Source organism: Cherax quadricarinatus, chromosome 55, assembly GCF_038502225.1.
Source record: "Cherax quadricarinatus isolate ZL_2023a chromosome 55, ASM3850222v1, whole genome shotgun sequence".
NCBI classification, from domain to species: Eukaryota; Metazoa; Arthropoda; class Malacostraca; order Decapoda; family Parastacidae; genus Cherax; species Cherax quadricarinatus.
In genome coordinates this window covers 11,899,535-11,926,143 of record NC_091346.1, presented here as the reverse complement: position 1 = coordinate 11,926,143, position 26,609 = coordinate 11,899,535, and the positions used below count along the sequence as shown (strand labels likewise).

General features: G+C 39.0%; 1 protein-coding gene across 7 annotated transcripts in view; it reads left to right on the top strand.

Annotated features, from left to right (window-relative positions):
- LOC128699014 (transcription factor A, mitochondrial) overlaps nucleotides 1-26,296 on the top strand; it is a 168,295-nt gene extending 141,999 nt beyond the window's left edge. For 6 of the 7 annotated variants that reach the window (XM_070096819.1, XM_070096817.1, XM_070096816.1 and 3 more), the window contains one exon: nucleotides 25,193-26,296. In XM_070096819.1, coding sequence (XP_069952920.1) covers nucleotides 25,193-25,513 — 321 coding nt within the window. In that variant the 3' untranslated portion in view covers nucleotides 25,514-26,296. The remainder of the gene's footprint in view (nucleotides 1-25,192) is intronic. The other variant, XR_011393530.1, reaches the window with a different exon arrangement.
- Nucleotides 26,297-26,609: the final 313 nt, after the last annotated feature.

Below are 26,609 nucleotides of genomic sequence, written 5' to 3'. Positions count from 1 at the left end.
ATAAAATTATTCTTTACAACTATAATATTCATACTATTATGGCACACTTCTCCACTATATGTACATTACGATGTCATGCAGAACCCTGCATAACATATGTACAATAAAATCAGAATCAAAATTTTTATTTCTTTGTGTAATTTACATGTAATAAAATATTGTTAAGCACAAAGAATGCCACTATCATGCATGAGCATTTCTGGCAGACTAATCTTAATGCAGACTACTTAAAACTAGACATGGGTTATGGAGTGATGAATTTCAGTTGTGTAATATTACAAAAAAAGCTAGTAAAAAAATTATACAGTGGACCCCCGGTTTACGATATTATTTCATTCCAGAAGTATGTTCAGGTGCCAGTACTGACCGAATTTGTTCCCATAAGGAATATTGTGAATTAGATTAGTCCATTTCAGACCCCCAAACATACACATACAAACGCACTTACATAAATACACTTACATAATTGGTCGCATTGGGAGCTGATCGTAAACCGGGGTCCACTGTAATTAGAAACATTTGTAGTAGAGATGTAGCAAACAGTGCAATTACAATAGTACAATTTTAAGAGAGTATTAATACTTTAAACTGATTTAGTGATCTTAAGTTAATTAGTGTTTCATGAGTAGTTTAACTGGTTCTGTAATTTCAGGCTAGGAAAGAAATGGTGAAGTAACAGAAGTAGTTGGACAAGATGGTTTTGTATGGTATAGCACAATGTTGGTGTAATTACATTTGGGAGATAAGGTGATTTGTAATAATACAGTGGTGCCTAGAGTTTCAAACAGCTCCCACTCGAACAGTCATGTAAGTGTATTTTTGTAAGTGCTTTTGTAAGTATATTTTTGGAGGTCTGAAATGGTTTAATCTAATTTTCATTATTCTTTATGGGAACAGATTCGTTTGGTATTGGCACTCCAACAGCCTTCTGGAACGAATTAAGTTCATAACTCAAGGTACCACTGTAATATATCTTTATTTACTACATGTACAAGGTATACAGGCCTAGCTGACATCAGTGACATACTACTATATAGAAAGTCCTTTGTTATGTAGAGTATTTCAGGCGAATTAGGTTAGTTTTGTCTCAGGATTTGACCTACACCATTCGACTAACACCCAAGCACCCATTTTACTGATGGGGAACACAGAATACCAGTGTAAAGAAACACGTCCGATGTTTCCACCCCTTCGCCGGGAATCGAACCCGTACCCTCACCGTGTAATGCAAGAGCTTTTGCCACCAGGCCACGTGGCACCATGACTTTAATTATAGTTCTAAATTGATTGGCAGACAGGAGTCCTTTTATTGGTTTAGGCAGTAAATTCTAGATCCTGGGGCTCTTTATATTACCTGGAGTTTACCTGGAGAGGGTTTCAGGGGTCAGCGCCCCCGCGGCTCGGTCTGAGACCAGGCCTCATGGTGGATCAGGGTCTGATCAACCAGGCTGTTACTGCTGGTCACACGCAAGCTGACATACGAACCACAGCCCGGTGATCAGGTACTGACTTTAGATGCCTGTCCAGTGCCTTCTTAACCTTTTGAGGGTCGGCAGGTCCTCTCAGAGACTTGTTCTCAGGGTCGCCCAAATTTGAAAAAAAAAAAAATATTTTTTCTTATGAATTTTTTTTTTTTTTCTAAACATTATAGGCTAAACAAAAAATGTTTACCATCAATACTTACCGAGATATGGAGGCGTGAAGTTGACAGAAAATGTCTCACGTATGGTATCATCGCCAACTGCCGTCACCCGGTATTATTTGTTTTTGGTTTTAGATACTATTTTCTATTATTTTTTAATTTTTTTTTTCCAAGTTACTTTTATGGCCCGTGAGACCAATATTAGCAATATTTTATAAGTTTTTTCTCTTTATTTACTACACAATAACTCCACAAACACTGTTGTCCTTATATTGTTTATAATTGTTGTTTTCACACAATTGATATGAAATGTTCTTTATTACTATTTTTCTATATTTTATATACACATATACAGTCACAGGGAATGTTTCTAGAAGTTCTGCAGCCTGTGGAAGTCTTTGAAACATGGTGTCATGCACAGTGGTGTTTTACACTCCTCACACATAAAACGAGTGTCTGTGTTGTTGTGGGCATTTTTTTTGTATGTGCACAGACGTAACACCTCTTCTGAGCCTTTTTCTTGAAAGCAGTAGCAGGCAGTTTTACTAGGAAATGATCACCATGCTTCAGACGAGAAGGTAGTTGTTGATAATTTAGTGGGCAGTCTATTGCAGGTGTTGTTCCTTGGTACTTGAATAATATTTGTCTGATGACAGACAAACGGAATTTGTCATATGATGGTTTGTTTCTGGTCCTCATCTTATACATATTACAAGCAGTGAGAATGGAAATGTCCAGAAAAAGAGTTTTATGTACCACTTACAACTCTTACGAACACAATCAGCAAACCCAATCTGCATGTCACATTTGTCCACTGAGTGCATATTGAGGGTGTAATCAATCAGAGCTGTAGGTTTTAGAATGGGTTCATTGCTTTCCCTATGCTGCCTGCCAGTGTCTGCCATTTCATTAGGGTGAACTGATGACAACAGTGTGACATCTCATTTGTCATGCCACCGAAATGCCATGATGTCACTGGCAGCAAACGCCTGCACCTCATCTCTACGAGTGCCAGTGTCAAACCTGGGCATATGCTTACGATTTGCAGGCACTGTGCCACACACGTCTGTCATGTTCGCTCGCAAAAAATCACTGAGTGAGGGGCTTATGTACCAGTTATCAGTATATAATACACCTACCATCCGACTTACGGCCTGCTCGACATACGTCCACTCGACTTACGACCGTGTATCTGGCAGCTGGGCTGGGCCGGTTGATGCACACCGCTGTACAATATTTGACAATGCTCGCGGTGGCAATGTGTCATGCAGGCAGCATCAGTTTGAGTAACCCTGCCCTATCAGCAGCATCATACTGTATTAACTGTACTAACTGGACAGTAAATTTCACAATGGCCCCTAAGATGAAGTCTGAATCTTGCACTGGAGATTGTGGCAAGAAAGGCTCTTACTGTCGAACTCTCTATTTTTTACTGTTGCACATAAACCTGTCTGTATCTGTCTGCCTGTATATCTGTGTGTCTGTTTATCTGTCTGGCTACTAGTGTGTCTGTCTGTCTATCTGTGTGTCTGTCTTTGTCTGCTTGTCTGTCTCAGAGCCACTCATTAAGAGTGTACTTGGTCTTGAAGATGCCATATTAATAATGATAATAACAATAATAATCACTGAGGCACATTAAATGTGTATAAAACGTTAATATAGACATTTTGCTTAATCCATCTGTGATTTTTTTTTTTCAAAATTATATAATAAACATGCTACATAACATATAAATTAACAAATACGAGATGTTTTTCTGGTCGGCTTGACAGTGAACAGGAATCATTCGTGTCCGGGCTGGTAACAACAACAACGTTTGTTTACATAACTCGTGAACATTCTACATTCTCATTCTCTCTCTCATTTATTCATTTAATCTTGTTTACTCACCTCTCACTCTACATTAAAATACAGATATTTTATGATATAATCGTGTCCACTCATTACTTATTATAGCTTAATAATAATAATAATAATATTAATATTAGTACATATGTATTATTGTAATAATAACAATTTTTTTTTTTTTTTTTTTTATTATCACACTGGCCGATTCCCACCAAGGCAGGGTGGCCCGAAAAAGAAAAACTTTCACCATCATTCACTCCATCACTGTCTTGGCAGAAGGGTGCTTTACACTACAGTTTTAAACTGCAACATTAACACCCCTCCTTCAGAGTGCAGGCACTGTACTTCCCATCTCCAGGACTCAAGTCCGGCCTGCCGGTTTCCCTGAACCCCTTCATAAATGTTACTTTGCTCACACTCCAACAGCACGTCAAGTATTAAAAACCATTTGTCTCCATTCACTCCTATCAAACACGCTCACGCATGCCTGCTGGAAGTCCAAGCCCCTCGCACACAAAACCTCCTTTACCCCCTCCCTCCAACCTTTCCTTGGCCGACCCCTACCCCGCCTTCCTTCCACTACAGACTGATACACTCTTGAAGTTATTCTGTTTCGCTCCATTCTCTCCACATGTCCGAACCACCTCAACAACCCTTCCTCAGCCCTCTGGACAACAGTTTTGGTAATCCCGCACCTCCTCCTAACTTCCAAACTACGAATTCTCTGCATTATATTCACACCACACATTGCTCTCAGACATGGCATCTCCACTGCCTCCAGCCTTCTCCTCGCTGCAACATTCATCACCCATGCTTCACACCCATATAAGAGCGTTGGTAAAACTATACTCTCATACATTCCCCTCTTTGCCTCCAAGGACAAAGTTCTTTGTCTCCACAGACTCCTAAGTGCACCACTCACCCTTTTCCCCTCATCAATTCTATGATTCACCTCATCTTTCATAGACCCATCCACTGACACGTCCACTCCCAAATATCTGAATACATTCACCTCCTCCATACTCTCTCCCTCCAATCTGATATCCAATCTTTCATCACCTAATCTTTTTGTTATCCTCATAACCTTACTCTTTCCTGTATTCACTTTCAATTTTCTTCTCTTGCACACCCTACCAAATTCATCCACCAATCTCTGCAACTTCTCTTCAGAATCTCCCAAGAGCACAGTGTCATCAGCAAAGAGCAACTGTGACAACTCCCACTTTATGTGTGATTCTTTATCTTTTAACTCCACGCCTCTTGCCAAGACCCTCGCATTTACTTCTCTTACAACCCCATCTATGAATATATTAAACAACCACGGTGACATCACACATCCTTGTCTAAGGCCTACTTTTACTGGGAAATAATTTCCCTCTTTCCTACATACTCTAACTTGAGCCTCACTATCCTCGTAAAAACTCTTCACTGCTTTCAGTAACCTACCTCCTACACCATACACCTGCAACATCTGCCACATTACCCCCCTATCCACCCTGTCATATGCCTTTTCCAAATCCATAAATGCCAAAAAGACCTCTTTAGCCTTATCTAAATACTGTTCACTTATATGTTTCACTGTAAACACCTGGTCCACACACCCCCTACGTTTCCTAAAGCCTCCTTGTTCATCTGCTATCCTATTCTCTGTCTTACTCTTAATTCTTTCAATAATAACTCTACCATACACTTTGCCAGGTATACTCAACAGACTTATCCCCCTATAATTTTTGCACTCTCTTTTATCCCCTTTGCCTTTATACAAAGGAACTATGCATGCTCTCTGCCAATCCCTAGGTACCTTACCCTCTTCCATACATTTATTAAATAATTGCACCAACCACTCCAAAATTATATCCCCACCTGCTTTTAACATTTCTATCTTTATCCCATCAATCCCGGCTGCCTTACCCCCTTTCATTTTACCTACTGCCTCACGAACTTCCCCCACACTCACAACTGGCTCTTCCTCACTCCTACAAGATGTTGTTCCTCCTTGCCCTATACACGAAATCACAGCTTCCCTATCTTCATCAACATTTAACAATTCCTCAAAATATTCCCTCCATCTTCCCAATACCTCTAACTCTCCATTTAATAACTCTCCTCTCCTATTTTTAACTGACAAATCCATTTGTTCTCTAGGCTTTCTTAACTTGTTAATCTCACTCCAGAACTTTTTCTTATTTTCAACAAAATTTGTTGATAACATCTCACCCACTCTCTCATTTGCTCTCTTTTTACATTGCTTCACCACTCTCTTAACCTCTCTCTTTTTCTCCATATACTCTTCCCTCCTTTCGTCACTTCTACTTTGTAAAAACTTCTCATATGCTAACTTTTTCTCCCTTACTACTCTCTTCACATCATCATTCCACCAATCGCTCCTCTTCCCTCCCGCACCCACTTTCCTGTAACCACAAACTTCTGCTGAACACTGTAACACTTCATTTTTAAACCTACCCCATACCTCTTCGACCCCATTGCCTATGCTCTCATTAGCCCATCTATCCTCCAATAGCTGTTTATATCTTACCCTAACTGCCTCCTCTTTTAGTTTATAAACCTTCACCTCTCTCTTCCCTGATGCTTCTATTCTCCTTGTATCCCATCTACCTTTTACTCTCAGTGTAGCTACAACTAGAAAGTGATCTGATATATCTGTGGCCCCTCTATAATATTATTATTAATTTAGGGCACTGGAGCACAGATCCACTGTATAGCACTTTGTCTGGATTTTTTGGGTTATCCTAGGTAATTTATAATATGTATGATAACTTGACTTACGTGTACCAGTGAGAGAGAGATACAAAGAGACAGCCACATTCGGTCAGCCAACTACCCACCCATCCAACCACCCACCCATCCAGCCACCCACCCGGCCAACCACAGACCCGGCCACCCAGCCAGCCAGCGGGATATGTATTACACATGTTCCAGAGTTGTTTCTCTTTACTTAGGGTATACTGTATGCGATGTAAAATTTACAATACATATCACTACCATATATACATTATATACAGTACATAAATAATTAAAATACAACAATAGAAGTAAATTATGGTAAAAAGAATGAAATAATGATTGTACATTACATTACAGTATTATGTCGGTAGTTTATATAGGAAAGTTTTGACATTATGCCCTAGCCAATATGTCGGCAATTTTCAAAGGTTCGACTTACGTCCATTTCGACTTACGACCGGTTGGTCGGAACCAAGCTTGGTCGTAAGTCGGATGGTAGGTGTATATGCCCCTTACCAAGGTATGGTTCTATCATTGTTCTAACCACATCACTAGAGATGCCCAATAACTTCCTGGTATTTTGCAATGTATAACTTCCAGTGTACACAATAATATCCAATACCAGACCACTGTAACAATCACAAAGCACAAACAACTTTAAGTACTGCTTGAAAGAGAGTCTTCCTTTGAACAGAATCAAAGACTCGTCAATTACAAGCTTCCTGAAGGGATAAAAATACATATTGAATTTCTCTTTCAGATACACAAACACATTCCTAATCTTATATAACCTGTCGTTTCTGTCAGGCCTCGTTTTGTCTGAGAAGTGAAGCATACGTAACTGTGGCACAAATCCATTCACTGGCATTATATCACTGAAACCTGGGGTTGCAATCAGGCAGTCTGTTGACCAGTATGATTTCACTCTGTGCTTATACACATGTGGCATAAGCATTATTGTGGCAAAGAAAAGATACATCTCAGCCACAGTTGTCTCCTTCCACTTGTGTAGACGTGATTTTGGTGAAAGTAATGTGTTTGCCATGGTGTACTCGTAGTATCTGTTGCTTTCACTGACAATAATTTCCATCAGGGGTTCATCAAAGAATAACTCAAAACATTCCAGTTCAGTGGCATTGTTCCCCAATGTACAACATGGCCATATTCCACTTTGGCTTTCTTCAAACTGTTGGGGATTTGGAACAAAATTGACAGCTTCCTGCCAATCCCAGGTGCGGTCTGCTGGTGGGTACTGGACATTGACAGGTGGTTGTGGTTGTGGAGGCTGGTGTGGTGGGTGGGGGATGGTGGCCTTTGTTGTAGACCAGCTGAGGCAGCGGCGTGGGTGGCAGCAGCATGGGTGGCAGCATGGCCCACTGCTGGTGCCTCACGGCCGGCACCACCACTACCACCACCATGCACATTTTCCATCCCAATTGCAACACTATCATAATCATTTTCACTGTCTGTTCCTGTTGTACAGCCACGGGATGTACTCCGAGATGTACTCCTTCCCCTTGGAATAGCATGTGGCACACTACCAGAGCGCATATATCGTCGTATATACTGACGCTTCACTGGAGATTATTCCACTTCGCTATCACTACAGGAACTGGTTTCAAGTGCTTGTAGTTCACTATCACTATCATCACCAATGCTCACATCTGAGTGCGGGATTTGGGAAAATAGGAGTTTCCTCTTTGATTCTGGTACAACTGAATGTGAACAAGACGGCCCAGCAGCAGAGGTGGAAGGCTGAGGGTCGTCTGGGTTTTCCTCACTATTACCGATATTATGGTCATTAGTTTTGGTCACAGCCTCACCAAAACCTTGAAACTCATCTTCACTGGCACTTCCATCTGTATTAGAACTGTCACTGGGGAACAAAAGTGTCCCAATTCACCGAGGAGTGAGGAGCTTCTTACCGCGAGGCATGGTGAACAAGGTCTACTAAAATTGCGTTCTCACAATGCGCCACTGGGTCCCAGATTTTTTTTCTACCGCGCACACCGACCATGCACACCCATTCTCTAACATCTAGGCCTACCAGCCTTTTCCCGCGAGATTTGAAGGCGCTAGAATTTATGCGTACTAGTACATCAAAAACACTGGCGCGTAAGCCGTACTAGTATGGCCGAAACCCCGAAAGGGTTAAAGACAGCCAGAGGTCTATTAGTAATTCCCCTTATGTATGCTGGGAGGCAGTTGAACAGTCTTAGGCCCCGGATACTTATTATGTTGTCTCTCAGTGTACTTGTGGTGCCCCTGCTTTTCATTGGGGGAATGTTGCATCTCCTACCGAGTCTTTTGCTTTCATAGGCAGTGATTTTCGTGTGCAGGTTTGGTACCAATCCCTCCAGGACCTTCCAAGTGTATATTATCATGTATCTTTTTCGCCTTCATTCTAGGGAATACAGATCAAGGACCTTCAACCATTACCAGTAATTTAGGTGCCTTATCTTGCTTATGTGTGCAGTGAAAGTTCTTTGTACACTCTCCAGGTCTGCAGTGTCGCCTTAAAGGGGGCCATTAGTGTACAGCAGTATTCCAACCTGGAGTTTACCTGGAGAGGGTTTCAGGGGTCAACGCCCCCACGGCCCGGTCTGAGACCAGGCCTCATGGTCGATCAGGGTCTGATCAACCAGGCTGTTACTGCTGGCCGCACGGAAGCTGACGTACGAACCACAGCCCGGTTGGTCAGGTACTGACTTTAGGTGCCTAGAGAGCACAAGTGATTTGAAGAGAATCATGAGCTTGTCATCCCAAGTTTTGAAGGTTCTCATTATCCATCCTATCATTTTCCTAGTAGATGAGGTAGATACATTGTTGTGGTCTTTGAAGGCGAGTTCCTCTGACATTATCACTCCCAGGGCCTTCACATCACTTTTTCACTCTATTGTATGGTTAGAATTTGTAGTATCCCCTGATACATTTTTAATTTCCTTGTTTCCCATATCTGAGTAGTTGCAATTTCTCCTCGTTGAACTTGGTATTGTTTTGAGTGGCTCATTCAAAGATTTGGTTCATGTCCACTTGGAGTCTTGTGGTGTTTTCGATGGAAATCACTGCCATGGTAATCCGTGTGTCATCTGCAAAGAAAGACATGGAGCTATGGCATATATCTCTGTCTATGTCAGAAATGAGGATGAGGAATAGAATGGGAGTGAGTACTTTGTCTTTTGGAACAGAGCTTTTTACCGTGGCTGCCTGAGACTTTGTTTACTATTACTCTTTGTGTTCTATTTGTCAGGAAGTTATAGATCAATCTACCAACTTTTCCTGTTATTCCTTTATCATGCATTTTATGTCAAACTTGTCAAAGGCTTTTGCAAAGTTTGTGTATACTACATCTGTAGTATTTTGTTTATCCTCTACAGCATCCAGAACCTTGCCATTGTGGTCCAGTAGCTGGGACAGGCAGGAGCGACCTGCTCTAAACCAGTGTTGCCCTGAGTTGTGCAACTGATGGGTATCTAGGTAGTTGGTGATCTTGCTTCTTAGAACCATCTCAAAGATTTTTATGATATGGGCTGTTGGTGCTATTGGTCTGTAGTTTTTTGCAACTGCTTTACTGCCACCTTTGTGGAGTGGGGCTATGTCTGTTGTTTTTAGTGTGTGTGGGATGACCCCTGTGTCCATGCTCCCTCTCCATAGAATGCTGAAGGCACGCAATAGGGGATTCTTGGAATTCTTGATGAACACAGAGTTCCATGAGTCTGGGCCTGGGTCAGAGTGCATAGGCATGTCATTTATTGGGTTTCATTCATAAAGAATTCATTTGGATTGTCGACCCTTAGTCTGGGCAGCGGTTCGCTGAACACTGAGTCATACTGGGACTTTAGTATCTCACTCATTTCTTGGCTGTCATCTGTGTATGTCCCATCCCGCTTAAGCAGGGGCCCAATACTGGATTTGTTTTTCCCTTAGATTTGGCATAAGAGAAGATTTTTTTTTTTCAGTTTCCTGTATGACTAGTTCTTCCTGTGATTCTTGCCTCCTGTAAGATTTCTTTAGCATAAGTTCGATATTTGCAATTTCATTGACAGTTTTGCTTAGAGTGAAGTGGACATGAGGGATGTCGAAAAGAGTTTTGTGCCTTGTGTTGTGCCTGTGTGTTCTGTTGTAGTTATCAAGTAGTAGTTTGAGAAGAGGGTTTATATTGGAATTTAATGTTTGTTTATATAATAGGCACAGTAATGTAAGTGCATATTATGTATATTAACCCTTGAGGGTTAATATACATAATACGCATAATATGTAAACTTGTTATCTAGTATTTCTATGGATTTATAAGTGGAAAAAAAGAGTTTCACTTGACGGCAATTTCCGCTTTACGGCAGTAGCCTGGAACCTAACCTGCCATGTAAGTGGGACCCTACTGTATCTGTAAACTGTGCATGCAGTGCTATATTAGGTACAGTAGATGACTTTAGTGCTTTTTCTGTGATTTTTTTTTATATTGATCATTTACTGTACAGTACAGTATTATCATTTTACAGTGGACTATCGGTTATCAGCCATTCCGGATATCAGACAATTCGTTTTTCACCCAGCTTTTTTGGCCAAAATTCTATCCCGGTTATTGGCTGTATTGGATGCGTAATAAACCTTGAGCACATTAACCCTTAAACTGTCCAAGCAGATCTACGTTCACATGCGTAGCGCTCCAAAAGTAAATCTGCATTTCTTTTACATATTTTCAATAACAAAAAAAAAGTAGCTCAAATTTTTTTACACATTTTCAAATCTAAAAAAAAACAAAGATCTACTTTTTTTACATACTTTCAAATGCTGAAAAAACATAGATCTACGTTTGGACAGTTTAAGGGTTAAATATTTTAGGTTAATATAGACATTTTCATTAATCCGTCTATGATATTTTCTTCAAAATTATGTAAGAAACACGTTACATAGCATATAAAAAATATGCCATGTTTATATGTTAAACCCCTTGACTCTTGCAACCCCAAATCCCGAGGTGTTTCCTGGTGTCGCAAAATTTTTGAAAAAAAAAAGAAGTGTTTTTCTTATGAAATGATAGAGAATCTTTTCCCAATGGTAATGACACCAAAAGAACGAAATTTGATGGAAAACTTATGGAATTACGCTCTCGCGAAGTTAGTGATCTCGGCAATATTTACAAATCGGCGATTTCGCCCACTTTAAGCCCTATACTCGGCTAATTCCATTGTTCCAGTCAACCAAACTCATAACTATTTCTTTAGAACTCCATTTGTTCTATCAATTGAGTTCAAGAAACTGCCCATTTACCAACTACAACTACCCAGAAACGTGGTCAGAAATTTGCAATTTGGCCAATTTCATGCAAATTAAAAAATATGCCAATTTCAAAATAGGGACCAGAATGAACAATGCAGACATTCCTGGCTCTAAAATAACATTTTCTTTGTTCTTCAGTCATGTGTCCAGGCCCCTCTGATACTCTTGCTTTCTATTTTGAATTTTTATTCAAACAAAAAATGGAAGATTTACTGTTATGCAGACTACTGCAATATTGTAATAATAGTATAAATAATGTCAACCTATTCATGACTGCATATTAGAATGGCTAGTTGGACAATGACATCATTTGTTTACTTTTGAACATTGGGAAAATCAAACATTTCCCCTACTTTGAGCTCCATTTCAATTCAAGTTTATTCTCTATAAGGGTTACAATGTGGGGTTTACAGGTTTTGGGTATTGTGTGGTTTACATGTTATAAAATACTAATTACAGAGAGGGTCACTAGGACACCTAGCATGGCTAGGCATTTCGATCAGACTTAGATTAATTCTTAACATTAAATCCTTACAGATTATGATATTAAGGCTAAGTGACTACATCATAATTTGTGAGTTTAGCAATGTGAATGCTTTTGTTTTGGCACAACACAAAGTGTCTATATTGGAGTATCATGGGCAGACTTATGACTAGTTAGGATTTATTATTTTAAGATTAGTATTTCTGGGTTTATAGTCAGTGGGTGAATGAGTATAATTGTGAACCACCAGGTGGTTATCATGTAGTTAGTTGTCGGGGTGTATCAGGGAGATAAGATGTTTTCTAACTGTAGTTTTGAAAGTGATGAATGTGTCTGCAGTTCTAGAGTTTTCAGGTAGGGTGTTCCAGATTTTAGGTCCTTTGAAATACATTGAATTTTTGTAAAGGTTTAATTGAACACAGGGAATGTGTCTGGTGTTATGCCTGTGGATCCTGTCACAACTATCAAGGAAGCGTTTTAGGTCAAGGTTAATATTGGAATTTAAGGTCCTGTAGATATAGATTGCACAGTAGTAAGTGTGGATGTTCTGACCAGGGAGTAAGTTTAGATCTATGAAGAGTGGGGAGGGGGGGGGGGGTGTTGCAAGGAATAATAAGTAAAAAATAACAATGGCAATGACTTGGTTATAATATGATAGTAAGAGGGTAGACAGGTACACAGGTACAAAGGATAATATAAAGGCTGGAGTTGAATATACAAACTTGAAAATTTGGCAACAAAATGTTATGAAAAGTGTAAAATAATGATTAATTTACAAAAGTAAAATTGACTGGTAGTAAATATGGTGTTTAATAAAATTTTTGTAAGTAATAATGATTACAAAAAAAGATTAATTAGCAAAAAAAAAAAAAGTGAAAAAGTAATGTTTATTTCAAGTATTAAATTTTAAGAACAGTTATTTGGATTCAATATTGCAATGGTAGTTATACTAGAGGTTATTTGGCAGTACAAGGTATATAACCCTTTCAGGGTCCGTCCCGTAGATCTACGGCTTTACGTTCAGGGTCCAAACCGTAGATCTACGCCATGAGCTCAGCTCACTCTGATAAACTGTGAGTGGTACATTTGGGCCTAGATATGAGAGAATACATCTATGTGGTATGTGTGCACCACATAAAACAGATCCTGCAGCACACTGTGCATAATGAGAGAAAAAAAATGAAATCATGATTTTTCGATTAAAACAGCAACTTTGCAGTGTTTTTTCGTATATTTTTTATAGTTGTATTTGCAATTTCTTGGTCTCATTTGATAGAATGGAAGACATATTACAGAAATAGAGATGATTTTGATTGGTTTTAGCATTGGAAATGGCTTGAAACTGAGCTCAAAGTAGCGGAAATGTTAAATTTTTGCCGTTATTCAAGAGTAAACAAACGACCTCACACGTCTAATACACATCAGCTGGTGGGTCTAATATACATTCACAAATATGGTGATGATATTTATACAATTATTACAGTATTGCATAACAGTAAATCTTCTATTTTTTGGTGTGAATAAAAATTCATTATGTGAATAAAAAATCAAAATGGAATTTATTTGTAAAGCCTCAAAACATAACTAATGAACAGAGGAAATGTTAGTTTAGTGCCAGGAATGCCTACATTGTTCATTCTGGACCCTATTTTGAAATCGGAATATTTTGAACTTTGTGTTAAATTGGCCAAATTAACAATTTCCGATCACTTTATTTTGTAGTTGAAACAGTTGACTTGGCGATTTCTTGTGCTCAATCGATAGAAGTAATACTAGTGAAATAGCTAAGAATTTGGTTGATTGGAATAATGTAATTGGCCTAAAATGGGAGTCAAAGTCGGCAAAATCGCCGATTCGTAAATATCGCTGACACATCAAAATTCGCGAGAGCATAATTTCGTCAATTTTCCACCAATTTTCGTACTTTTTGTTTTATTACCTTCACAAAAAGATTCTCTACGATTTCATAAGAAAAAATAAAAAAAATTTTTTTTTAAGTATCTTGGACACTGGTGCGTGACTCCAGATTTGGGCCTTGGACCCTGAAAGGGTTAAGAGTACTCTAAGATAGTAAATGTGGTATTAAAACAGGTTATGGTAATTAGACAAGTAATGGTAATTAAATGATGTCAAAAATGTTAAGAGTAAATTGTACTGATAGTAAAAATGGTAATTAATTATTAATTTTAGTAAGTAATATCAATTAATAGTATTTAAAAAAATATGAGGTAGTAATATGGACAGAGAAAGTATCAATTCAGCTAATATTTAAGCAAACAATAGTAAATAAGAAAATTACATAAGGTGACTTATGCTTACTAGTAAAATCACATAATGAGGTAGTTGATTATTTAATTACTAAGAGATTGTACTATGAAATTTGAACAATAATGGAGCAAAACATACACTACACTACGTAGGCTTTTAGGTTGGACATTGTTTAGTTATTCTCTGTAAGATTAGTATCCCTGAGAAATCGTGATTGATCATTCTCGTTCGTGATTGTGTACAGTTGACCTACATTTGTTTTCCTAACTAGAATTTTCCCATCCCGTGTGAAGCATTGGTGTATTGTGTCATTATTCTCCCGCTTAAGTTTTCTGACTATACAGGAGGTTCTGACATTTTTTGGTAAGACACTCGTTCATGTATACCTCTTCCTTTACTTTAATAGATGCAGTTATTAAGTCTTTTTTCCTGTCATGTGAGTGGAATCTAAGCATAACACTTTTTCTACCATGGGATCCTAGTAACCTGGCTTTCTTTATTTCTGACTCTGGTACTGTAACTTTTGTTTGGTCCTTTATGATCTGGAGAGTAATTTCTTTACTGTTCATTTGGTTCATATCACTGGGAAAAAGTGGACTGTTAACTATTACTGTGTCCGATAGTTTATCTTGTTCAGTTTTATCTTCTTGGAGAGCAAAGTAGTCACTGAACTGGTTATCCAAGTTGTTCTTCAATTCTTTTACTGCTTCCTCAACCTTTGTATTAAGAGATATTATTTGTTCTGTATGGCTATCTATGACTGTTTGGATGGTCTTGCCATAGTTAGTCATTCCTGGTGTTGATAACTTTTGTTCAAGACTTAGGATTTTGTTATCGAGTTGTGCCATCCTGGTGTCTTGTTTTGTTAGCGTCTCTCGAAGATTCATATTTTCAATAACTAAGGTGGAGATGCATGACTTTAGGGTATCTGGATCGTTGGTCATACCTGAGGGACTACTTGGTAGGTTGAATCTGGGGAAGAGAGGGGTGGATAGGCTGGCGGCAGCCATGTTTTTTGTTATTGTTGTGGTGCTGCCTTGAGCAATGGTGAGAGGGGTGGTAGCTAGGCCAGCGTCGTCCTGGCTACACTTGTTGAATAGTTGATTTTTCGGTGTTTTCTTGCTGGCCTTGGTGCTGTTTCTTCTGAGATTGTGCCTCATAGTACTACAGGAATTGTTGTAGTTAAGAAGAAGTTGTAGTTATACAAAGCTTAGGGTTACATTGTTCGGCTGGCAGTGGGGTGTTGCTTTGAGTTTATAAATAACAAAAAGGCACAATACCATGACTGGAACGATACACAAATAACCCGCACATAAAAGAGAGAAGCTTACGACGACGTTTCGGTCCAACTTGGACCATTGACAAAGTCACACTGACTTTGTGTGACTTTGTCAATGGTCCAAGTCGGACCGAAACGTCGTCGTAAGCTTCTCTCTTTTATGTGCTGGTTATTTGTGTATTGCTTTGAGTTTGAAGGCAATCTTCCTTTGATCTCTATTATTTTCGATTTGTAGGTTTCACTGTTGGTAATCTTTGGTCATTCTGGGTGCTATGTTGGGTAGTGCAGGTTTGCTTGTAACTAGGTCATCATAGGAGCATTGGTGGCTCTGATAGTTGGAGAAAAATACGGAGCTTGGAGGTCGCTGCTGTTGCTGCCGCTGCCACTTCCAACCACCTATGATGGAAAGATGCTTCTTAACGTACACCAAAAATAAAAAAAGATGGATGATAAATAAGGGAGTTCACTTCTCAGCCATTAGCTGCCTCTTTGCAGTATATTTTCTTATGGTTTTTATGGTTGTATGCTCATTTTTTTAGACTGGAGGATATATTACAGAAATAGTCATGATTTTGATTGCTTTCATGATGAAAAGTACCTTTAAATTGAGCTCAAACGTAGCGGAAATGTTCGATTTTTGCCGATGTTCAATGAACTTTGTGTAAGTCAAGTTGGTTAATTTTATTAAGTGTATTCTAACCTAACCACTCAGTAATCCGGCACACTACAGGTCCCAATGGTGGCGGATTTGTGATGGAGGACCTGTAATATGTTTTCCATTCTATCAAATGAGACCAAGAAAACGAGAATACAACCATAAATACTATACGAAAATACGTGTATACCACAAAGTCAGCGTTTTAATCCAAAAACACGGTCAGAGTTTTTTTTTTTTCATTATGCACTGTGTGCTGCAGGATTTTTTTTATATGGTGCACACTGACCACACAGACCTATTCTCTCACGTGTGGGCCTACCAGCTTTCTCCTGCTTGACTTGAAGCTGCTAGAATTTTTGAGTATATATATATCAAACACTGTGGCTTGTAAGATGTATATATATATATATATATATATATTTTTTTCAACAAGTAGGCCGTCTCCCATCGAGGCAGGGTGACCCAAGAAAAAAGAAAGAAAGATCCCCAAAAAGAAAATGCTTTCATCATCATTCAACACTTTCACCACACTCACACATAATCACTGTTTTTGTAGAGGTGCTCAGAATACAACAGTTTAGAAGCATTTACGTATAAAGATACACAACATATCCCTCCAAACTGCCAATATCCCAAACTCCTCCTTTAAAGTGCAGGCATTGTACCTCCCATTTCCAGGACTCAAGTCCGACTATATGAAAATAACCGGTTTTCCTGAATCCCTTCACTAAATATTACCCTGCTCACACTCCAACAGATCGTCAGGTCCCAAGTACCATTCGTCTCCATTCACTCCTATCTAACACGCTCACGCACGCTTGCTGGAAGTCCAAGCCCCTCGCCCACAAAACCTCCTTTACCTCCTCTCTCCAACCCTTTCGAGGACGACCCCTACCTCGCCTTCCTTCCCCTATAGATTTATGTGCTTTCCATGTCATTCTACTTTGATCCATTCTCTCTAAATGACCAAACCAACCCCTCTTCTGCCCTCTGACTAATACTTTTATTAACTCTACACCTTTTCCTAATTTCCACACTCCGAATTTTCTGCATAATATTTACACCACACATTGCCCTTAGACAGGACATCTCCACTGCCTCCAACCGTCTCCTCACTGCTGCATTTACCACCCAAGCTTCACACCCATATAAGAGTGTTGGTACTACTATACTTTCATACATTCCCTTCTTTGCCTCCATAGATAACGTTTTTTGACTCCACATATACCTCAATGCACCACTCACCTTTTTTCCCTCATCAATTCTATGATTAACCTCATCCTTCATAAATCCATCCGCCGACACATCAACTCCCAAGTATCTGAAAACATTCACTTCTTCCATATTCCTCCTCCCCAATTTGATATCCAATTTTTCTTTATCTAAATCATTTGATACCCTCATCACCTTACTCTTTTCTATGTTCACTTTCAACTTTCTACCTTTACACACATTCCCAAACTCATCCACTAACCTTTGCAATTTTTCTTTAGAATCTCCCATAAGCACAGTATCATCAGCAAAAAGTAACTGTGTTAATTCCCATTTTGAATTTGATTCCCCATAATTTAATCCCACCCCTCTCCCGAACACCCTAGCATTTACTTCTTTTACAACCCCATCTATAAATATATTAAACAACCATGGTGACATTACACATCCCTGTCTAAGACCTACTTTTACCGGGAAGTATTCTCCCTCTCTTCTACACACCCTAACCTGAGCTTCACTATCCTCATAAAAACTCTTTACAGCATTTAGTAACTTACCACCTATTCCATATACTTGCAACATCTGCCACATTGCTCCCCTATCCACTCTATCATATGCCTTTTCTAAATCCATAAATGCAATAAAAACTTCCCTACCTTTATCTAAATACTGTTCGCATATATGCTTCAATGTAAACACTTGATCTACACATCCCTTACCCACTCTGAAACCTCCTTGCTCATCCGCAATCCTACATTTTGTCTTACCTCTAATTCTTTCAATTATAACCCTACCGTACACTTTTCCTGGTATACTCAATAAACTTATTCCTCTATAATTTTTACAATCTCTTTTGTCCCCCTTCCCTTTATATAAAGGGACTATACATGCTCTCTGCCAATCCCTAGGTACCTTCCCCTCTTTCATACATTTATTAAACAAAAGTACCAACCACTCCAACACTTTATCCCCCCCTGCTGTTAACAATTCTGTCATGATCCCATCAGTTCCAGCTGCTTTATCCCTTTCATTCTACATAATGCCTCACGCACCTCCCCCACACTTACATTCTGCTCTTCTTCACTCCTAAAAGATGGTATACCTCCCTGACCAGTGCATGAAATTACCGCCTCCCTGTCTTCCTCAACATTTAAAAGTTCCTCAAAATATTCTCGCCATCTATATATGACCAAAACAGTCAAAGGGTTAATAATAATCACTCTTGGGCACATTGTCCTAATTTAGGTTAATATAGACATTTTCATTAATCCATCTATAATATTTTCTTCAGAATTGTATAAGAAACATGTTGCATAGCATATAGCATATAAACATGCAATGTTTATATGCTATCAGGTGGAGAGTAAACATTATGTTTTCTCTGATTCAAGGTTAGAGAAAACTGTGAATCTGGCGTCTCGCCCAGTAACTGCTCTTCGTATGCATTTGTTTACAATTCTCGGCATGAATTATTTATTACTTCTCTCTTTGTTTATGATGGCATCTAAAGGTAGTTGTTAGAAACGATTAAACTCATTGAACATGGTAATACGTACAGTGGAACCTCAAAAATCGAACTTAATCCGTTCCAGGAGCTACAGGTCCTCCATCACAAATCTGGCATCATTGGGACCTGTAGTGTGCCGGATTACTGAGTTTGCCAAATTACAGAGTGGTTAGGTTAGAATACACTTAATAAAATTAACTAACTTGACTTACACAGTTCATTGAACATCGGCAAAAATCGAACATTTCCGCTACTTTGAGCTCAATTTCAAGGTACTTTTCGTCATGAAAGCAATCAAAATCATGTCTATTTCTGCAATATATCTTCCATTCTATCAAATGAGTCCAAAAAATGAGAATACAACCATAAAAACCATACGAAAGTATACTGCAAAGAGGCGGCTAATGGCTGAGAAGTGAACTCCCTTATATATTGTCCCTCTTTTTTTATTTTTGTTGTACGTTAAGAAGCATCTTTCCATCATACATTGCCCAAGTTTCAATAAGATAGCCCAACAAACAACCGAGAAAAAAAATATTTACCAAAAATCATATATGGCAAGCCCAAGCCAGGTACTGGAAATAAGTCACTTTGTCTGACTTTTCTGGGTTATCCCAGGTTCTCTATACATACACTGCTATGTATGATAATCTGTGTAACTGTATTTGTGTATACCTGAATAAACTGATTTACTTCTAGTCTGTCAACTGAGTACAAGAAACTGCCCATTCACTTATTTCAACTTCCCAATAAAGTGGTCAGAAATTGGCAATTTGGGCGATTTCACACAAATTTCAACAGATGCCAATTTCAAAATAGGGTCCAGAATAAACAATGCAGACATTCCTGGCACTAAAATAACATTTTCTCTGTTCATTAGTCACGGCTACAGGCCCCTCTTATATTACTCTTGCTTACCATTTGGAATTTTTATTCACAAAAAAAATAGAAGATTTACTGTTATGCAGACTGCTGCATTTTTGTAATAATTGTATAAATAATGTCAATCCATTCTTGACTCCTTACTGGAATTTAGACTGGCAGGCAGACAGGTATTGTACGGTGACGTCATTTGTTTACTCTTGAGCTTCACTAAAGGATAGAACATTTTCGCTACTGAGAGCGGAATTTCAAGGTACTTTTCGTCATGAAAGCAATCAAAATCATATCTATTTCTGTAATATATCTTTCATTCTATCAAATGAGACCGAAAAAATGAGAATATAACCATAACAACCATACACAAATATACTGCTAAGCGGCCACTAATGGCTGAGAAGTGAACTCCGCTATTTATAGTCTGATTTCTTTCATTTTTGGTGTACGTGAAGAAGTATCTTTCCATCATACATTGCCCAAGTTTGAATAAGATAACCCAACAAACAACTGAGAAAATAATAATATCTTTACTACACGTACATGTACAAGGTATACAGGCCTATCTGACATCAGTGACATACTACTGTATAGAAAGGCACTTGGTATGCTGAGTATTTCAAGAAAATTAGGTCAGTGTCCCAGGATAACACCCACACTAGTCGACTAACACCCAGGTACCCATTTACTGATGGGTAAACATAGACAACAGGTGTAAAGAAACACGCCTAATGTTTCTACCCTGGCTGGGAATCGAATATTTACCAAAAATCATATATGGCTAACCCAAGCCAGGTACTAAAAATAAGCCACGTTGACTTTTTTGGGGTTATCCTAGGTTCTCTACACATATGCTGCTATGTGTGATAATCTATAGAGAGAAAATAACTTTTTTGTTACATGTTTATGGTGGAGTACGAGTGTATATCATAGTTAGCCCTGTGCTATATTCCGTTTTCTCTAATATAAGCCCCCAAGACAAGGATAGGAGAATGGTATTTGTTTACCATATCCTCTTCGTAACTCTGTCGAACTCCTCGGTGTTATGCCAAATACAGTGGACCCCCGCATACCGTACAATCCGCATACCACTCGCTTTTTTCACAAAAATTTTGCCTCGCATACCGCCCAAAAACCCGCTCACCGCTCTTCGTCCAAGATGCGCCCAATGTGCGCCCTCAGCCAGCCTCACATGTTCCGCCGGTGGCATTGTTTACCAGCCAGCCTCCGCGGTAACATCCAAGCATACAATCGGAATATTTCGTATTATTACAGTGTTTTCGGTGCTTTATCTGGAAAATAAGTGACCATGGGCCCCAAGAAAGCTTCTAGTGCCAACCCTACAGGAATAAGGGTGAGAATTACTATAGAGATGAAGAAAGAGATCATTGATAAGTATGAAAGTGGAGTGCGTGTCGCCGACCTGGTCAGGTTGTACAAGAAACCCAAATCAACCATCGCTACTATTGTGGGCAACAGAAAGGCAATCAAGGAAGCTGTTCTTGCCAAAGGTTTAACTGTGTTTTCGAAACAGAGATCGCAAGTGATGGAAGATGTTGAGAGACTCTTATTGGTGTGGATAAATGAAAAACAGCTAGCAGGAGATAGCGTCTCTCAAGCGATCATAAGCGAAAAGGCTAGGAAGTTGCATGAGGATTTAATTAAAAAAATGCCTGCAACTAGTGATGAAGTGAGTGAATTTAAGGCCAGCAAAGGTTGGTTTGAGAGATTTAAGAAGCGTAGTGGCATACATAGTGTGATAAGGCATGGTGAGGCTGCCAGTTCGGACCACAAAGCAGCTGAAAAATATGTGCAGGAATTCAAGAAGTACATAGACAGTGAAGGACTGAAACCTGAACAAGTGTTTAATTGTGATGAAACAGGCCTGTTTTGGAAGAAAATGCCAAGCAGGACCTACATTACTGGGGAGGAAAAGGCACTCCCAGGACATAAGCCTATGAAAGACAGGCTTACTTTGTTGATGTGTTCCAATGCTACTGGTGATTGCAAAGTGAAGCCTTTATTAGTGTATCACTCTGAAACTCCCAGACCGTTCAGGCAAAAGAATGTCCTCAAGCAGAATTTGTGTGTGCTGTGGAGGGCAAACAGTAAGGCATGGGTCACTAGGGACTTTTTCTATGACTGGTTACACCATGCATTTGCCCCCAATGTGAAAGATTACCTAACTGAAAAGAAATTAGAACTTAAGTGCCTCCTGGTGTTAGACAATGCCCCTGGTCATCCTACAGACGTGGCAGAGCGACTTTATGGGGACATGAAATTCATTAAGGTGAAGTTTTTGCCTCCTAATACCACTCCTCTCCTGCAGCCCATGGACCAGCAGGTTATTGCAAACTTCAAAAAACTGTACACAAAAGCTCTGTTTGAAAGGTGCTTTGTAGTGACCTCAGAAACTCAACTGACTCCAAGAGAGTTTTGGAGAGAGCACTTTAATAACCTCAATTGTGTAAACCTTATAGGTAAGGCTTGGGAGGGAGTGACTAAGAAGACCTTGAACTCTGCTTGGAAGAAACTGTGGCCAGAATGTGTAGACAAAAGGGATTTTGAAGGGTTTGAGGCTAACCCTGAGAGGATTATGCCAGTTGAGGAATCCATTGTAGCATTGGAAAAGTCCTTGGGGTTGGAGGTTAGTGGGGATGATGTGGAAGAGTTGGTGGAGGAGGACAATGAAGAACTAACCACTGATTAGCTGATAGATCAACTTCAACAGCAAGAGGCCAGACCTGAGGAAACTGGTTCAGAGGAGGGGAGAGAGAAATTGAAGAAGTTGCCTACTACAAAGATTAAGGAAATCTGTGCAATGTGGCTGAAAGTGCAAACCTTTATGGATGAGAATCACCCTCACACAGCTATTGCAAGCCGTGCTGGTGATTATTACACTGACAATGTTGTGAAACACTTTAGGGAAGTCATAAAGGAACGAGAGGTACAGGCCACTATGGACAGATATGTTGTGCGAAAGAAGTCCAGTGACTCTGAAGCTGGTCCTAGTGGCATTAAAAGAAGAAGGGAAGTAACCCCAGAAAAGGACTCGACACCTCAAGTCTTAATGGAAGGGGATTCCCCTTCTAAACACTAACACTCTCTCTCCCCTCCTCCCATCCCATCAATCATCACCAGATCTTCAATAAAATTAAGTGTCATGTAATTGTGCATGCCTTTTTCAGTTTGTGTGTATTAAAATTAACATTTCATGTGGTAAAAAAAAATTTTTTTCAGACTTTTGGGTGTCTTGCACGGATTAATTTGATTTCCATTATTTCTTATGGGGAAAATTCATTCGCATACCGAACATTTCGCATAACAACCAGCCCTCTTGCACGGATTAAAGTCGCTATGCGGGGGTCCACTGTATTATTCATTCTGGAGTATTTAACATGTTTTATGTTATTTATATTGTTTATGTCATATTAGATCAGTTGTGATAGGCAAATAAGCTGTAGTGTTGATATTAGCGTAATAATAAAGCATATTCTCCTGCATCACGAGACTGAGCTCATGGCAACCGACAGTGGCTTCAAAGCCACTTTAATGGATAATGCACTGTGTAGGTGCTTTACATAATGAGAAGCATTTCTTTTATTCATTGGATCCATGGCTAGGGCTAAAAGCAAGCAGGTTAAAACAATAAATGGAGAAAAAGAAATTTGAATGACTTGTGCAGCAAGTAGCGCCAGCAAGCAGTACCAGCAGGTTGGTGTGGCGACCCTGGAAATTTGAAATTATGCTAGCCAAAATTAGTGCCGAATAACTGAAGGAACCGAATAACTGCTTGCCCGATTTGTGATGGCGGACCTGTAGTTCTAAATTCGAAAAGTCTGAAATTCGTAGCAATATTTCCCATAAGAAATAATGGAAATACAATTAATCCGTTCCAGAAACCCAAAAATATTCACACAAAAAATACATTTTATAGAGATTAATTACAGTTTTACGTACAACAAATACTATAGTTTTTAATTATGTATAGTAATACATATAAAATAACATTTTTACTTACCTTTATTGAAGATTGGTGATGGCATCTGGAAGATAGGGAGGAGGAGAGAGGGAGTTGGGGTTAGTGTTTGGAAGGAGAATCCCCCTCCATGAGGACTTCAGGTAAAGCCCTCTCTGGGGTTACTTCCCTTCTCTGTCTTTTAATGCCACTAGGACCAGCTTGAGAGTCACTGGACCCCTGTCTCACAAAATAACTGTCCACAGTCCTCTGTTTCTGGCGCCTCTTTAACATTTCCTTAAAATGGGACATGGTTCTGTCACTGAACTTGTTGCAAAGATGGCTTGTTTCAGCTTGCTCAGGGTGGTACTTCTGCACAAACATTTGGACATCATTCCACTTGGCACAAATCTCCTTAATCTTTGAAGAAGGCACCTCGTCCACTCCCTATATTAACACCTTTCGCAACATCAGCTTCCTTGATTTGTTCTTTCTTTGACAGGATAGAACCGATGGTCGACTTGTTTTTCCCATACATCCTGGCAAGCTCAACAAGTCTCACACCACTCTCATACTTCTGTATTATTTCCTTCTTCACATTTATGGTGTTTCTCACTTTCTTTACCACAGGGGTACCACTAGCAAGTTTCTTTGGGCCCATGGCAGCTTATTTCACAGTCCCACAAGCACTAAACACAACGAAATAATCGTAAAATGCATGAATGAGAGCGCAGGTTAGTGTTCACTCAAGCATAAACAAAGCTAGACTGCTCACGGCGCCTGCGCGGGGACGCAGACAGAGCGGGCGGCAGACAGGTCCCATACCTGGCGGTCCGAAAATAGGGGCGCATTCGATAATAGGGACACAGTTTGTCCGAAAAAATGTTCCTATTTTCGGAACGTTCGATATGTGATGCGTTCGATTTTTGAGGTTCCACTGTAATATGGCAGAAGGGAGAGGGAGTTGGGGATTCCTAACTCCCTCTCTGCTTCTGCCTTCATCAATATGCCAAGAAGTCTTCAATAAAGGTATGCAATGTTCATTTATCATTAAAATATGTGCTTTATATTTATTTCTCATTGTTTTCTGTATATAAAACTATAGTTAATCTCTAAAAAATGTATTTTTTTTTTATATTTTTGGGTGTCTGAAACAGATTAATTGGATTTACATTTTGATTTTCGGCCTTTTTGGATTTAGGCCAACCCTCTGGAGCCAATTACGGCCGATAACCGAGTGTCCACTGTATTTGTAATCAGAAATTTTAAGTATTAACACTAGTTTAACAGGTTTTATGACAAATTTAATTTCTCAAAATATTTTTCTTTTTTCTATGTTATAAAAATCTACATGTTTGTTTAACATATAAAATAATGCATATAATATAAAATATTAAGTTTATTGAACTGACATAATTACCCTTTACATTTTTAGAATGGCCAAAGAAGGAAGATACGATCTTCTTCGATCCAAGCAGAAGATAATGTACAAACTTTTTCTTCCTCGACACCAAGACCAACAAACTTAAGAGAGCGTATCAGTAACCAAGAAACAATATTAGAGTTATGTAGACTGAAAGAGTTAAGAAGGTCTGGCTGGACAGGTGACCATTTGGCAGTAACTTTGCCCTTGATCGGAGAATATTGCAGTCATGACCACCGATCTCTTTTGAAGAAAGAGATAGAACATATGAAAAATATGTACAGCCTCTCCTCACTTAATGATGGAGTTTTGTTCCTAAGACCATGTTGGTAAACAAATTCGTCGCTAAGTTAGGAACATACTATAATGGTAGTGGGTTTGTGCCAACCATCTTTGATATTGTTTTAATATCACCTTTGCACCATTGATAACATTTCTGATATATTTTTAAATGTTTATACAGTAGTGCACTATGTATTCTAATAAACAGAATAAAGGAAATCAGCTCTTATATACATTATTTACGTATGCACACAGGTCAGAGAGCCTGTCGTAAGCAAGGACGTCGCTAAGTGAGGAGAGGCTGTACGTACTTATGTTCTTGTATCCATTAGCAAAGAAACAGTGGCAAGTGTGACAAGGACAACAGAGCAAAGAAAGTAGGAGAATAAAATTTTTGGAAAAAATTAGTGTGATAATGAGGATAATGCTGAAGTCATTCTCATGGGCCTAAAGTCAAGAGGATGAGAAATAAAAACATCAGAACTTACGTGATGTGACAGTTATCAACTTAAGTGTTAAGAATCGCTTGACTGGACTTGCAACAGATTAAAATGTGCTGATATTTAGGTATCACCCATCTATAACACTGGATAACAAGTTTACTACTGAGATAAAAGTGTGGCCTTTTGATTGATTCAAATCTGCAGAGTTTGACTCTGAAAACTGAATTAAAGTAACTAAGGATCTTTGTTACTAAAATTGGAATAAATTTTTTTATGTTATTTTGAACATTCTTGATTACCTGGCAACAGCTGAACAGGATGTGCATATGTTTATTGTACAGTGTGTTATATGTTTTAATAAAAAATACATATTTTTTTCAAAATTCCCTCATATTTTGAGTTTTACTGACTAGCTGTCAGCAATTGAACATCGTGTACCTATCTCACTCGTGAAGTGTTTTTGAATAATTACCCATTCAGGGAGTATGCTTGGTGCAGTGAAGGGGCTCTTCATCCAGGAAATTAGGTAACTTTTTTTATCCCCTTCCTCAATGGACTCTAAATACCCCCTTCCTCCCTCTCCATTTAGCATCCTGATTGGGAAAATTACCACCTTTTGAGCAGCGCTTCATGACCCTTATCAGTTTAGCGCCTACTTTGATTATAATAATAATACCACCACCTTGTGAAAGTCACTTCTTATG